The sequence below is a fragment of the Geotrypetes seraphini genome, chromosome 2 (assembly GCF_902459505.1).
Source record: "Geotrypetes seraphini chromosome 2, aGeoSer1.1, whole genome shotgun sequence".
In the NCBI taxonomy this organism is placed as follows: Eukaryota; Metazoa; Chordata; class Amphibia; order Gymnophiona; family Dermophiidae; genus Geotrypetes; species Geotrypetes seraphini.
This window is the reverse complement of record NC_047085.1, coordinates 439,854,387-439,870,570: the sequence shown is the minus strand read 5'-3', so window position 1 is coordinate 439,870,570 and position 16,184 is coordinate 439,854,387. Positions and strand designations below refer to the sequence as shown.

General features: G+C 44.8%; 1 protein-coding gene across 15 annotated transcripts in view; it reads right to left on the bottom strand.

The window, feature by feature from the left end:
* KIAA1217 (KIAA1217 ortholog) overlaps positions 1 to 16,184 on the bottom strand; it is a 1,295,419-nt gene that overhangs the window by 343,357 nt on the left and 935,878 nt on the right. For all 15 annotated transcript variants that reach the window (XR_004538150.1, XR_004538149.1, XM_033931366.1 and 12 more), the window contains one exon: positions 2,120 to 2,318. Coding sequence is in view for 13 of the 15 variants with exons in the window: in XM_033931366.1 (XP_033787257.1) it covers positions 2,120 to 2,318 (199 nt within the window). In the remaining 2 variants the exon portion in view is untranslated. The remainder of the gene's footprint in view (positions 1 to 2,119; positions 2,319 to 16,184) is intronic.

Genomic DNA, 16,184 nt, shown 5'->3' with positions numbered 1-16,184 from the left:
AGATTCCCCTGACAAAACAAACCCATCCAGGTATAGTGTTAAGGTGGGACCCAGAAAGGATAAGTGTTTGGGGACCGGGGAGACGATCAGCAAAATTTTCAAAGGGAAGCTCAAGTTTTGTTTTGTTAAACCCCAGATCAGAAAGTAAAAATAAAATTTTGCTCTATCTTTTGAAACACTGGCACAACAGAAGTAACATTTTTTCTTGTTGCTCTGTGTTTCAAATTGTAGCATTTTCTGTTTTGTTGATGTTATTAAGAGCTCAGACAGAAAGCTAGGGTTTTTGTTTCTTTGGCTTGATTTTCTGTGGAGTAGAATTCACCAAAGCGATTATAGCTATGGGGCTGCAGAGCAGAGTGCCACACCCTGACCTGCTTTCTGCTTTGAAATGACTGTAAAAAGAATTCTAATTGTAATAGACATCCAGTTCCTGAACCTTTTACCTGCACTCTTCCCAACTAATTATGCAACATATAAACATTGTTATGGTTTTTATAACTACCACCACATCTGGTCTTAGTGACTGCAAACTCTTAGACTAGCCATGAAGAACCTTCCAAGTTCCAAGATGGTCCTATGGGAACTTGAAAGATTCTCCCAGAGCTCACTGAAGAGTACCGCAGCTAGTTCAATTGGTACTACTACAGTGAATGTTACAAAGTACTGCTAGGAGACTACAGGTGGGAAAGAATGGTCAAGAACTGAGGCAGCGAGACAGAAAACTTCCTATGTGGTTACTGTCAGTGTCAATTTAACACAATTTTATCATGGGCAAGCAATGCAGAGAAAGTTTCCATGTGGATGTTAACTGATGGAACCCTGACCACAAACCCCCATTACAATGAATGCAAATGTGATACTGTATATACTTGAATATGAGCCAAGATTTTGAGACAAAAAAAATGACCCAAGATGGGGGTCTCGGCTTATATTCAGATCAGCGCCCAGCCGCCCCCCTCCCAGACTGGTTGCAGGACTCTGCCGGGCCTGTTGTAAGACCTGGTAGTCCAGTGGTGGGTCAGGACAGGAGGGATCACACCTACCTCCTGTCCCGGCTGACTGCTAAAACTTTTACCTCCCTGGCATACCTTTAAAATCCCCGGTGATCCAGCGGTGAACTGGAGCAGGAGTGGTCTTCCTGCGCTCCTGCCCTGTACAGAACCACTAATAATTGGCTGCCATGAACCTTGCAAGAACTTGTGGTAGCCAATCCACAAGTGGCTCTGCACAGGGCAGGGCTCTAGTTCACCGCTGAACCACCAGGGATTTTAAAAGTACGCCGAGGAGGCAAGGGAGGTAAAAGTTTCAACAGTCAGCCAGGACAGGAGGCGGGTGGAATCCCTCCTGTTCCAGCTCACCACTGGACCACCAGGTTTTACGGCAGGCCTGGTAGAGGCCTGCAAGGCTTCGAGAGGGAAGGAGGGAGAGTGTACAGGGTACAGAGCACATGGCAGGGAGGGAAGGAAGGTGTGTGTGTGGGGGGGGGGGGAACAAGGTGCAGAGCCTGGAAGGGCAGGAAGGGAGGGGGCCTGGGTGAAGATCCTGGCAGGGAGGGAAGGGAGGGGGGATGGATGCAGAGCCTGGCAGGGCAGGAAGGGAGGGGGATGGGAGCAAAACCTGGCAGGGCAGGGCACTTAAATATTACCTTCCCCCTAGTTTATATTATAGTCAACCTTTTTTCTTCCTTTTTGGGGGGAAAAAGGTTACCTCAGTTTATATTTGGATTGGTTTATATTTGAGTATATATGGTAATTAGGTATTCCATGGTATGGAAGAGATAGGAGTGATGCCAACTTGCTCCTGCCTCCAGTGCTGCTGTCTTGAAAAATAACAGCACCATATCCAGTCTGCCATAAAAAAGAATGTGAAAACTGTCAATGATCTGTGATGGGCAGATAGTTTTTGAATTTGCTCAACTGTCACGATCAGTCATTTTGCTATGAATGCTACTACTCTGCTTCTTTCCTAGAAGCTGTTGCTGTAGTCTATTTTTATCATTAAGCCATGCGCTGAAAAGAGAAAGTCACTCAGATACATACATATATATATAATCATCTTAGGCCAAGCTTATTTTAGATATCTACTTTTCTTGGAGGGAAGAAAAGTAACTAGAACTTACCTTATATCGTTTAACTCATAATAAATGTTTCGGCTCTCATCCTTGATATAAATGGCAACACAGGGAGACTCCAGCATTTTCATGGTCAGTTGTTGGGGAAAGGCACTTACAAAGAGGGCACGAATTGTATCTAGGCTTGTGATTTCATTTGGCATCTGAAACTGCTTTGTCTCATCTCCATACTGCAGGAAAAGGGCACCTGCAAGGAAAAACAAGATAGCTTTCAAATATGGATGAAAATGGGCTGCATCTAAAAACTATCAGGAAAATGCAGTGTCTAATATTAATATCTTTACAATATATTCTCTCCTGTGACAGGAGGTTTGAAGAACTTTAATGCATACCAGCTGTTTCTAAAAAGTATGCCTGCAGGTGCTGCTTTTGTAAACATTTCTGCCCTTAAAGCTTTCAAAAGCAAACCCTTAGTCCAAATCCTAAAAGAGCACAAATCTGCAGGATGACTAGTCACTTGCTAAAAATGATCAATCTGCAGCAGGTCATGCCAAGCACATCCAGAGGGCAATTCAAGAAGAGGCACCTATCTGGAAGCTGTTCTATAGAGGAAAGTAAGGCCCTGATTCAATAAACAATGTTTTTAGACTACAAAGAAACGGATATTGATTCAAGATCCTTGGTATGTATTGCATTAGGATAAAAACTGGTATTGATATCTATGAGCGTTGGAGCAGCGTGGAGCATTCAGCGCACTGGCTGGCGCTAAAAATCGCTTTCACAGTTTTGTAAAAGGGAGGATAACCTGTAAACTGTATATTATGTGTATTGGTATTAGATCCCTAGTATATGTTGAGTTAGGATAAATACTTGTATTAAGAACTTATACTGTAGCTATGGCAAATTGTAACCTGTTAACTGTATATTATGTATGTTAACCTGTAACCCATTCTGAGCTCATTGGGGAGGACGGGATATAAAAATGAATTAAATATATAACTTCTAAGCACTGTTAAGCGTAGTTGTCAATCAACTACAAGGCACTATAGTCTTAGGTGCACTCCAATTTATGCCAGGGTTTTCTTGGCCTACCAGTGCCTCAGTGAAACATTACATTACATTGATGTCTTCTAACCCGCCAATACCTTTCAGTTCTAGGCAGTTTACAACCAGAAATTAGCCTGGGCATTCCCAGGGAGATTATAAGGTTGATAGCTATAGTATACATCGGGATCTGGGTAGGGTCAATACAGTTTGGTTAGATCAGTCTTTTTCAACCTTTTTACACCCGTGGACCGGCAGAAATAAAAGAATTATTTTGTGGACCGGCAAACTACTAAGACTGAAATTTAAAAAAACATATATCCGCCCCGTCTTCGCAAGCTTGGTCTCCACAAACCATCTGATTCCATCCGCACAAGCCTCAGTTATGATTTTATATTGAACGTATTTTATTAAAGTATAAAAAGAAACAATATTCTGTACAATTGTCATTTTATAAATATAAATATACAGAGCAAGGACCAACAAAACCCCTGTCTCCCTCCCCTCCCCTTCACATATATACCCTCTACTTTCAAGAAAACTGAACAAGCCAAATTATTACAGAATGCTACACAGAAATATCATGCTAACAGAATACTGCAGTCAGGGCTGGATTTAGATGAAAAGAGGCCCTAGGCTATTCCACTTATGAGGTCCTTTCACCTCCCATTTTTAAGTTTGTAAATTACATGAGAGATAATAAAAATATTCATTACTGTGATATATATCAATATGTTAAATGAAACATGTTGTTATTGGTACTAACCTTTATAAAAAATGTGACACGGATCTTGAGGCCCTAGGCTGAAGCCTAGTTAGCCTAGTTAGCCTATAGGAAAATCCGGCCCTGACTGCAGTTACACATGACAGGAATAGTGTTAGGGGAGTGCCCCCTAGTCAGAGAGAGCCCTAAGCCAGCTGGAAGCTAAAGGAGCACTGCCTGGGCTTTGCAGTCCCCAGTTATGTCTCTAGCAGGATATATATTTCAAATTTGATATATTCTAATGACAAAATAGAAATAAAATTATTTTTTTTTACCTTTTGTGGTCTCTGCTTTCATCTTCTTTTCACTCTTTTCTTTCCAGCGTCTGCCCTGTCTTTTCAATCCAGCATCTGCCAGTTCCATCCACTGTCTGCCCTCTCCCCCTTCCATATATCTGACTTCTTTCTAGGCCCCTCTCCCCTTTCTATACAGCCTGTGCCTCCTCTCTCCTTTTTACATCATTCATTCCAGCTTCACTGCTTTCTTCATTTTTATCTTTCCTACACCAGATCTTTATCCCTCTCTCATTTCTCTGCTGACCCCCTTTCCAGCATCAATCTCGCTCTACTTTCTCATTCCTTTGTCTCTCCCCTTTCCCTCATCTGATCTCTCCATTCCACCCTGACCCCTGACCCCGTCCCCTCCTGTAATCTCCCTGCCAGCTGTTTCCTTCCTTTTTTCATTCTCCCTTCCCTCCTCCCCCCATCCAACATTAACTCTCTTCCCATCCCTTTCCCTCCTCCCTTCCCAGAGCATCTCTCCTTCTACCTCCCTCTAGGTCCAGTAGCAGCTCTCCCTTTATCCAGCAATTTCCCAGCCTCCAACAGTGGCTTCCTCTCCTTCCAGCAGTTCTCAGTACTTGCCTACAGTGATTTCTTTAGGCAACCTTGGGTCCATTGCCGCCTCTGAGGAAAGGGGAAGTTGCCAAAGTGAATCACTTCCCTGGCAAGTACAAGAGCTGCTGGGAGGGGAGACAGCCACTGTCGAAGGCTCCCCATGATCTTGCTCCCGCACGCCCTGCACATTCACGGCCCCCCCAAACTGGCACAAACAGCATTGCACCGCAGGCCCTGCCGCCCAAGACGAGCCAGAGGCCCCTACCCGCCACATCCAGCATGTGGGCAGACTCTCAGCACAGATGAGGCCGATGGCCCCAATCCACATGCTGACCCCCCCGCACACGCTGACCATCTCCCTTCTACCTGCACCTGCAGCTCTCTCCCTTCCCCCTGAACCTTCCCCATGGCCCTCTTCGGCGACTCAGCAGGGGCAGCGATCAAGACAGGCTGCCGACGTCGGGACCTTCCCTCTCTGAGTCCCACCTATTTTGTTTCAGCTTCCTGTTTCCGCATAGGCGAGATTCACAGAGGGAATGCCCAACGTTGGCAGCCTGTCTTGATCACCCGAGGCTGGGAAGAACAGCAGATTTCCGCCAACACCACCGGGGCAGGAAATTTAACCATGTCGATCTCACTAGCCTTGCGCGGACCGGCAGGAATTTGAAGAACAGTGGATTAGATCATTTGACTAATTTGTTGAATAGTATGGTTTTCAGTTCTTTCCTGAATGTTTTGCAGTTGGGCGTCATGGTCAGCAGATTTGAGAGGTGGTGTTCTATTTTTACTGCCCTGGTGGCTAGTAGACGTCATATTTTTTTTTGCTATCCACGCCTACCAGATAACTAATTTTTTTTAAATTGTTTTTAAAATGACTTTTTTAATGGTATTTTTCAATCATCAATGCTGATTAGGCCTAATTGAAAAATTAAGGGCTCATAAGATGTTTCAACCGCGGGCTGGCGAGGTAAATGCTTCCGATGCTCATAGGAGTTCTATGAGCGTCAGAGCATTTAACTCACTGACCCACGATAGAAATCTCTACAGCCATTTAGTAAAAAGTGCACGTTAGGCGCATAGATCAACTAGATGTGCTGAACTAGGTGTCTAACGTCAGGCGCTGTTTTCCTAGAAATGACAAAGTCTGCTACTTCAAAGGTGGATAGAAAAGGAGAAATTCAAATGTTGATATCAAGGATCTACCCATGTTTCCTTGAAAATAAGACAGTGTCATATTAATTTTGGGTCCAAAAAACACATTATGATTTATTTTCGGGGGATGTCTTATTTTTTTCATGTACAACAATCATCTCTCCCTTCCTCTCCTCCACCCCAATTCTTCCTCTTTCCTTTCTCCCTCATCCCATATGCAGCATTCTTTCCTCCCCTCTCAGTGATGTGGCAGAGGGAAGGCCCCGGTGGGGAAGGCTGCAAAGTAGCCCATTCAGAGCGCTGCCGCTGCTGCTGGTTTTGGAGGCCTCGGAGCAGAGGTATGTCGGTTTCATGGTGGGAGGGTGGGTGGGGGATGGGAGGCTGCATAGGGGGATGGGAGGGAGGGATAGAAAGATGCTGCAGAGGGAAGGCCTGGCCCCGGTGGGGAAGACCGCGAAGCAGCCCATTCAGAGCGCTGCCATCGCTGTTGCTTTAGGAGGCCTAGGAGTGGAGATATGTCAGGTCTTACCGGGGTGGGGGGGTCTACTGAATTGGCAAGTCCAATTTTTTGGGCGAAATGGGCAGCACTAGAGTCAGGGGTGGAGTCAAGGAGTGTCTGGGACATTTGTAAGGGGGCTTTGGGGGGTTGATCTTAACTAGGGCTTATTTTTGGAGTATGGCTTATATTAGGAGCATCTTTAAAAATCATGCTAGGGCTTATTTTCAGGGAAACAGGGCAGTAGTCTCTATGAGACTCTCCAAACATTTATCCTATATGAACACTTAAAAACTTTGATCCCTGGAGGGAGGAATAGCAGATTTCTATGATCAGCTCTGGCAGGATACACATTTCAAATCTGATGTATTGTAATCACAAAATAGAAAATAAAAGTATTTTTTCTACCCTTTGTTGCCTGGTCATTTTATTATTCAAATCATGTTGGTCCCAGGCTCTGGTTTCTGTTTTTCTTCTGTTAACTCTCTTGTCAGGGTCTCCTGCCCTTTTGACATTTTCATCTTTCTCAATGCTCACATCTTTCTTCCATCTCTGTATCTTCCCTTCTGTCTCCTTCTCCCTGCAGGTCCATCACCCCCCCAAGGGTCCTGACTTAAGGAAAAATTTCTGCCTGTCTCCTCTTCTTATGTCCTCCTCTGCCTAGGGTTACCAGATTTTATGTTTATAAAATCCGGACCCATGCCCCACCCCCAGGCCTGCCCCATTTTACCCACATCACACCCCGTTCCACCCATGCTATGCCCCAGCCACTCCTCTTTACGTGCTCAGAGCCAGGTCGGGACAGCATCTGCGCATGCATTTGTGTTAAGTGATGACATCATACCCATGTGTGCATGTGTGTGACATCACTGTGTTGCATCCACATATGCGCAGATGCCTTCCCGACAATGGCCTAAACTGGAAGCTTTTCAAAACCCGGACAAAGTGCTGGGTTTTGAAAAGTCATCTAGATGCCTGTATATGTTCTGGACCTCTGTCCCCATCTACCCCTGGCAGTTTGTGAGGGACCAACACCCTCTCTCTCTTCCCTTCCATCCACCACCCAATGTAGGCAGCACCCTTTCTCTCTTCCCCTTTGCATAACAGGAAGTTACATCAAAAGGAAGGACTCCGGCAGAGGGAAAGTCCAAGAGCAGGCCTGAATCTATGAGTCTAATTTTATTTTTCAAAATGAATCTATTTGAATCAATTCAGCCAAACTGAGTTGGTGAATCGATTCGAATTGTGGATTGGGCAGCTCTACTCGACAAAGCTTACAATCTAATCAAGTGGATGAACTGGAAAATAAGGCAATGTTGAAAATACAGTACTCCCCCGATAATCACAGGGATTCCGTTTCAGGAACCCCCGTGAATCTTGAAAAACCGCAAATACGGTTTTTAGCGGGGGAGACAAGAGAGGGCAGCTGGAGAGGCAGGAAAAAACAACCGGAGCGCCGGCGAGTGAAGGAAATCACTTGCGGTATACTCTGACCGCCTCTTCCTGCAGTAAAGTCGGGCCTCACCAATCAGGAGCTGCTTTGACACGCAGCTCCTGATTGGTGAGGCCCGACTTTACTGCAGGAAGAGGCGGTCAGAGCATACCGCAAGTGATTTTCTTCAATCGCCGGCACTCCAGCTGCCCTCTCCTGCCTCTTCAGCTGCCCTCTCCTGCCCGGTCATTCACGGTCGGAAAATACCGTGAATGACTGGGACCGTGAATCACTGACCGCGAATGACCGGGAGAGCACTGTACTCCTCGATGCCAGCAATAAAGGATGAATCTGTTGCAGTAACAGTAAGATGTTTGATAAACTGGGCATGTGATGGAAGGACAATGGAGATGGTAGGAGTCTGATCAGCACATAAGACTCTTGTTGCCACATCAAAGGCAGACAAGATGCAAATGATGTCATTTGACTCCAAAAGAGGCTTCTGTAGTTTATCACTGAATTCAGTTGCCAGTTGTTTAAGATGTGCTGGGTTTTTACATATTGATAATAGTCTTGTATAGAAGTTATTCTATGTAAATGAAATTGTTCTGGCAGAGGGCAGTGTCTGGTCTGCAGAAAGCTGGCCATATTTTACACCAGTTGAAATTAACTTGTGACCGAGATGAGTGAAGCCGGTTCTTTCTACCATAGAGAAGGGCCTGATGTCACATCGAAGCAACTGTGTTGGTAACTATTATGCTGTTTTATTATGAATAGTGGTATATCATATAAACTTAAACCTTAACTTCCATTTTCACTGTTGCAAGTACAATAATCATTCCAGGTTCATCCTTCTTAATTGCTTTATGGACAAAGTCCCCGGCGTTTCTTGTAACTGTTGTAGCTTGTTGTATGTACTTTCAATCCACTATACCGTCACATGGCTTTCATTTCAATGTCGTCTTACAGGTCTTGCACATGATGAATCTGCAGGTTTCATCCTCCACTTGGATAATAACAAATGCCTTCCAAGCCACACTAGTTTCATCATTTTCAATGAAAGACAATCTCTCACTTTATGTACAAATGAGATTTTGTACTTTTGCTTTATCCATGACTAGAAAGAAAATGTTAAATACTCACCATGCTATAACTGGAAGCAAAGAATGACCGGAATTAAACTAGAAAAGAAACAAACATATCGAGATTGACCCTTAGAGTCAAAAAACATTCAAAGGTACAAAACCCTCTCCCCTGTGGGCTCCAGTTAGACTGCTGGAAACCCATTGGTTTAATGAGTGCACAATGAAGCTGTACTGACTGCTGCTACTGCTCTCATGTTTTGGATAAGTAGAGCATAAGGAACAGGTGTTGGACAGTGAATGCGAGCTAGAACCTAACAGTATTTGTTTTTTTTTATACTTGACAGCACCAGAATGGGGTTGGAAAAGGCAAGGGGGGGGGGGAAGGTGAAAAGGTAGCAAAATAAACTCACTAGCTAATTTTAAAGCTATATTATAGAAAGTGAGTTAAATTGTATTGAATCCAAAAATCGGATTCAGTTGGCAAAATCAAATTGAAAATTTTTTCCCCTGAATCGGACAGTTCTACTGTTGAGCAGGAATTGTTTCTCCATGGTTAATGTAATGTACAGCTCTGTGTGCATTTGGCAGTGCTATAGAAATGATTAGTAGTAGTAGTAGTAGTATACAGTGTTGCTTCTCGTCTAAAGCCATGTCTAAAGGACAATTTAATTATCTTCCCAGATGATGTAAAAACACAGGCAAACAAAATATTTGAGAAAGTTGTGCCAATAGATCAAAATGGAAGGCTCGAGTCCATTAACAACTCAGGATCCACATTTTCGCAAAGTGTGACATCCAAAAGAATGAAAATGGATATTAGCAGTTTTCCAAGTGATTTTATGGAACGATGTCTGAGAGGGGACATGATTGAAACATTCAAAATACTGAGGGGAATAGACTTAGCAGATAAAGACAGATTGTTCACCCTCTCCAAGGTAGGGAGAATGAGAGGGCACTCTCTGAAGTTGAAAGGGGATAGATTCCATACAAACGTAAGGAAGTTCTTCTTCACCCAGAGAGTGGTAGAAAACTGGAACACTCTTCTGGAGTCTGTTATAGGGGAAAACACCCTCCAGGGATTCAAGACAAAGTTGGACAAGTTCCTGCTAAACTGAAACGTATGCAGGTGAGGCTGGACTCATTTAGAGCAGACTCATTTAGAGTCTTTGACCTGGGGGCCGCCACGTGAGCGGAATGCTGGGCATGATGGACCACTGGTCTGACCCAGCAGTGGCAATTCTTATGTTCTGAAGGCTGTTGTTAATGAATTGGACAGTTATGTTCAAGTAACGCTGCTGCTACTGCTGATGATGATTTGTCATTTTGGAAAAGTAAACAAACATGCTTGCCCAAACTAGCAAAACTTGCAAGGGGATCTTGTGCATTTCTGCTACCAGCACATTTTCTGAGAGGACATTTTCTATGTGGGAAGAACCATGGAAAAAAAGTTGGACTATACTGAATCCTGAGATTATGACTTATTTGTCCATGGATTAAAATCATAACACTATTTTAATAGTAAAACTAATTTAAAAAGTAATGTTATTCTTTGGTAATGGTCAGATGACACGGTGGGGATGGATTTTGAGATATCACGTTAAAAAAAAAAATAGTTCAGGACAATTCTCCAGTATACAGTCAAATTCCCCAGATCAACTCACATCTCATCATTCTCCTCTTTCTCACAGCACTTACCTGACCCTCTAACATCCCCCCCCCTTTGTGCCACTCCCACAAGAATTCACCTTCCTCGCCTCACCCAATATTTACTTTGTGCATTTTCCTATTCTTCATTTCACCCTCTGTAAACATTTGCCTTCTATTATTCTCAAAAAATATCACTCGCAGCCTCCCAATAAATCTTTCACAGTTATCTGATTGGTCCCCAAGGTTCCTTTTTCTTTCTCTTCTCCTATAGCTAAATCCTTGTACTGGAATTCAGAGAGCTACTCCACTCTTTGGCCAAGTTTTACCTTAGTGTTCCCTGTTGGCAAAGAGACAGAAAGGAAATGAGAAAGCTGGAGTGAAATACAACAGAGAAGAAAACTATTACTCTGCTCCATTTTCCAGGCCCTCCCACTCCTTCCCTTCCTTCCTACATGGGGACAAACAGCCTGTGGCTAGAACAAATACAGCAGAGCAGAAAACAATTGCTCTTTTTTTAACTTATTTGAAAATTTCTTAGATACTGTCAAGGCAAGGACAACATTCACATAAATATCCTCCAGGAATATAACTTAATACATTATATCCTATTCTGCTCCATTAATTTGCTCTCTTTCCTAGCTCCTCCTCTCTGTTGTCTACAGGCTGCCTAAAAAAAGATGCTGGAACAAATTTGTTATTTTCTGCAATAGATCAGTGCTGGGGGGAGATGACTGACCAGCAGGAAGACATGGACTTCCCTTCTGCCAGCACTGCTCTGACAATATTAGCGTTGCTATTACACCTTTGTTGGGGAGGGAAGCAGTTCCCAGTAGTGCTGCCCAATTTGCTTATTCGAATCGATTCACTGATTCACTTTCTAAAAAAATTGGACTCACCAATTCAGTAAGTCCTGACTCCTGACATACCTCAGGGCCTCCTAAAATAGCAGAAACAGTGACTGGCTTGGCACTTGGCAAAGGCAGCGCGGTGAACAGGCTTCTCCTGGTCTGCCCTGCCGGGGACTTCCCTTTTCCATGTCACTGATGATGTGGCAGGGGGAAGCCCTGGTGGACAGGCCATGAGAAGCCTGTTTATCATGCTGCCTCTGTCAAGCAGGCCACTGGCACCAGAGGTGAGGGGGGGGGGGGGGTAGGTCGGGAGGTGCTGCATAGGGGAATAGGAGGGATGGAAAACTGCTATACAGTGGGATGGGAGGAAGAGATGAAAAGCTGCTGCACAGTGGGAAGGGAGAGATGGGGAGAGAGGAAGAATTGGAGGAGATGGGATGGAGGAGAGGAAAGGAAAGATGCAACAGAGGTAGAAAGGGGTGAAAGGGAGATATCCTGCATATGGTGGAAGGGAGGAAGACATGCATGGAGAAGAGAAAGGGAGAAATGTTGGATATAGGGTAGAGGGCAGGGAGAGATGGTTCATGGGGAGAAAGAAATGGTGCACATGATAATGGAGGGGAGGAAGGGAGAGATGCGGCATGGGAATAAAGAGGTTTGACCCAGGGCACGAGGCAGGGAGAGAGAGAGAGACAGAAATGGTAGACAGTGGGAAAGAAACAGAAATGTTGGATATGGCAGTGGAAGGGAAGGTACAGAGATGGAAGATGTATGGTAAGCACAGAGAAAGAAGAAAACGTCAAATGGGCAGGAGTCCATAGTGAGCGAGTTAACAGAAGACAAACAAAAGGTAGAAAAAATAATTTTATTTTCTGATTATAATGTCAGGTTTGAAATGTGTATCCTGCCAGAGCTGGTGTTAGACAGCGAGTATGAGCTAGGACCTAACAGAGACAGGAAAAGTATTTTTTGTTTATTTTGTTTACACTACATGGGGCTGGAGAGGATGAAGAGGCTACAACATAAATCTGCCAGGATGTTTGAAAAAAACACCCTATTGGGCAGGAAAAGTGAATCAAATCAAATCAAAAAATTCAATAGGCCAAATCGAATTGAATTGAAAAATTTTTACGTGACTCAGGCAGTACTAGTTCCCAGAGGGTCATGACTTTTCAGTTCAAGTCTCAGACGTAGCTGTTATTGTAGTGATTTTAAAAAAGTGAGTCATTCTCCAAAAAACGCTCATGCAAATGAGGTTAGCAGAGAGTAATGAAGTTTCGCTAAATTTGCATGTGCCCATCATTGGTGATAGCGATGGACACATGCGCAGAATAAACACACAACCCCCCCCAAGAAATTGAACAACTGAAGTCAAGCAACTCCTCCCCTCGACAGCAGGAGAGATGCCCACTCGCTCCTGCCACCAAGCAAGTCCCCCGAAACCTCTCTGGCAGTGGGAGAGATGCCCACTCCCTCCCACTGCCACACAACTCCCTCAACACCCCCCTCCCCCTTACCTTATTTACGATGGCTGGCCGGAAGGATGCTTACTCCCTCTGGCCAGCAGGCTTGCCTCTTTAAAATGACGGGCCTTCCCCTCCACATTGCATCCTGGGATGCACAAGGGAGGGGCTTGAGACTCATTAGCTCAGGTTGTTTAAAGCCCCTCCCTGTGTTGCTTCGTGGCAGGGGTGGACATCTCTCCCTCTGCCGGGGAGGGGTGTGTGTATCTAGTAGGGGGGGTCGCTTGACAACGGCGGTGGGAGGGAGTGGACATCTCTCCCGCTGCAGGGGGGAGGGGGTTTAGCAGTGTCAGATGATTGTGCAATGCGGCAGGAGAGAGTGGGCATCTCTCTTACCGATCTTTAATTTTTTAAAAAAATTATTATTATTATTATTTTAATGTGTATGTATGTGTGTGTGTATGTGTATATGTGTGTGTGTGTGGAGGGGGGGGGGGGGTCTGAGCTGTCAAATTTTACCTTCCTGTCAGTATCTAAGCCAATCAGCACTCAGGCACTAATCAGAAAATAAGGCAATGACAGCTCAGACCTGTCGGCAAATTTTGGCATGGATAAGGGTTTTGGTATTATGCTCAGAAAAGGAAGGTCAGATTTTGATAATATTATACAGGAAGAAGTGGCAAGTTTCAGTGATTTGTTGTATCTGGGCGGAGAAGGAGAGCGAGGAGTCAAAGATGACCCCATGACTGTGGGCATACAAGACAGGGAAGATGAGTGTGTTGCCCAAAGAGGTAGAGAACAGAGGAAGCAGGCAATGGGTTTAGATGGGAAGATGAGCAGCTCCATTTTAGCCATATTCAATTTTAAATGGCTGTGAGACATTCAGGCAGAAATGTCAGACATACAAGATGAGACGTGGGTCTGGGTTGCAGCAGAGATGTGTGGTGTGGAGAGGTAGATCTGGGAATCATCAGCATATAGGTGATACTAGAAACCATGGGAGATCAGCACTCTAAGTGAGCAGGTATAGATTGAGAAATGAAGTGGTCCCAGGATAAAGCCTTGAGGTACACCAATTGATAGCAGGATGGTGTGATGGGAGAGATAGGAAGAAAACCAAAAGAGAGCAGAACCCTGGAATCCCAGCATATCATGGAGCAGGTGATAATCAATAGTATCAAAGGCAGCAGATAGATTGAGAATGATGAGCATAGAGTAGAGGTCTTTGGATCTGGCCAGGAACAGGTCATTGGAAACATTAGTAAGGGCGGTTTCCATGGAATGCAGCATACAAAAACCTGACTAAAATGAATCAAGAATAGCTTGGGATGACAGGAAGTCCAGGCAATGGCGGTGAATGGTATGTTCAAGTAACTTGGGTAAGAAGGGAAGGATAGAGATGGGGCGATAGTTGGAAGGGCACGAGGGGTCTTGTGAGGGTTTTTTGAGGAGGGGCATGTTTGAAGGCATCAGGGACAGTCACAGTGGAGAGTGAAAAGTTGAGACTATGACATTTGGGAGAGATGACAGTGGGAGACATAGTGCTGAGTAGGTCAGTGGGATTTGGATCAGAGGAGAAGGTAGTGGGTTTAGAGGATGAGAGAAGATGTGCAGTTTCCTCTTCAGTGGTTACAGAGGAGGAGAGGGTGACAAATGTTGTGGGGAAATTAGCAGAAGGGGCGGATGGAGGGAGGAGAGGGGGGAGACAACCTGTTTGAGAGCTCAAGGTGAATCTTCTGGATCTTATTGTAGAAGATCTCTGCCATAGTCTGGGGAAAAATGGAAGGGGGGTAGGAGGTAAGGGTGCTTTGAGTAGGGAGTTTAGTGTGGTAACGAGACAGTGAGGGCTGGAACTAAGAAAGGTGGTTAAGTGGGTATAATATTCTTGTTTGGCAAGCAAGAAGGCAGGCTGGAATAATATCAGCATGAATTTGAAGTGTATGAAGTTAGCATCCACATGGGATTTGAGCCAGAGGTGTTTGGCAGAGTAGGCTCAGCAGTGCAGGTAGCAGATGCGGGGAATCAGCCAGGGTTGGGGTTTGGCACATCTAACAGGGCATGAAATTGGAGGTGCAAGGGTATCTAGAGCAGAGAGAATGATATTATAGGAGAGGACAGCTTTGTTCATAGTCTTGTGTGGTATAGTAGTTGAGGAGAGGGATGAGACAGTGATGGAGAGGGCTCCAGTGTCAATAGCCAAAAAGTTCCTGAATGCATTGGTGGCAATTAGCTGGGTTTTGGAGGTGGAGTGATGAATTGTGAATGTTAGCAGATGATGGTCAGAGAGGGGAAGGCTAGTATTGGAGAATTTAGTGGTCGAGTAGTTTGAGGAAAGGATTAGGTCCAGGCAGCGTCCATTTTAGTGTGTAGAGGTGATGGAGCAAAGCTGAAGATTGAATGAGGTTGTCAGAGCAAGGAACTGGGAAGCAAAGAAGTTGGAGGGGTCGTTGACACAGATATTGAAGTTGCCGAGGATGAAGGAAGGAGATGAGGGCTCAAGAAAGAAGGAGAACCAAGAGTCGAAGTTGGTGAGGAAGGAAGAGTATGATGACTGCTACTTGGAGAGGTTGGGGAGCGAATAGACGGTTGGAATGAACTTCAAAGGAGGGAAAGCACTGAGATTCAAGTTTCAAGTTTATTTAAAATTTCTTATACCGCCCAATCAGCTTTCTAGGCGGTGTACAAATTCATAAAAACATAAAACATACTTTAGCTTGTGATGGGAGAAGGGGTTGAAAATCTGCAAGAGGGTGAGAGTAGCAACCCAGTACCTCCTCCTTGACCAACCGGGTGAGGTGTGTGGGAGGAAAGATAGCCTCCATGACACAGGGCAGCAGATGAAGTAGAGTCATCAGGGCAGATCCAGGTGGAGGTGCGAGCAGGTGGAGATATCGAGAGATGAAGAGGTCATGGATGTAGGCAAGCTTGTTGGGAACGGAGCGGGCATTCCATACGGCACAAGAGAAGGACAGGGAGGAGGGGAAGAAAAGAAATAAGGTTGGTGATATTGAGCAGAAGTAGGGTGGATTGTAAGAGTAGGGTGGGAGGTCTGGGATTGATGTTCCCAGCAGAGAACAAGAGAAGGAGGAAAAACATACAGGGGAAGGTAGGGGCGACATCCTGCTACGACGTGGGTGAGGTGCATGTAGGGAGAGAAGGGATGACTGAATGAGGGGGAGAAAGTGTTGGATCTTTAGGGCAGAGAAGAGGGTGGTGGATAAGAGAAAGGAGGAGGCAATGTCCAGACTGTTCTTGCTATACACCACCTTTAGTGAATTTCTTCAAAAAGGTGGTACGCAAATCCGAATAAATAAATAGGTATATTTGTTCTTATTTACCAGCATGAT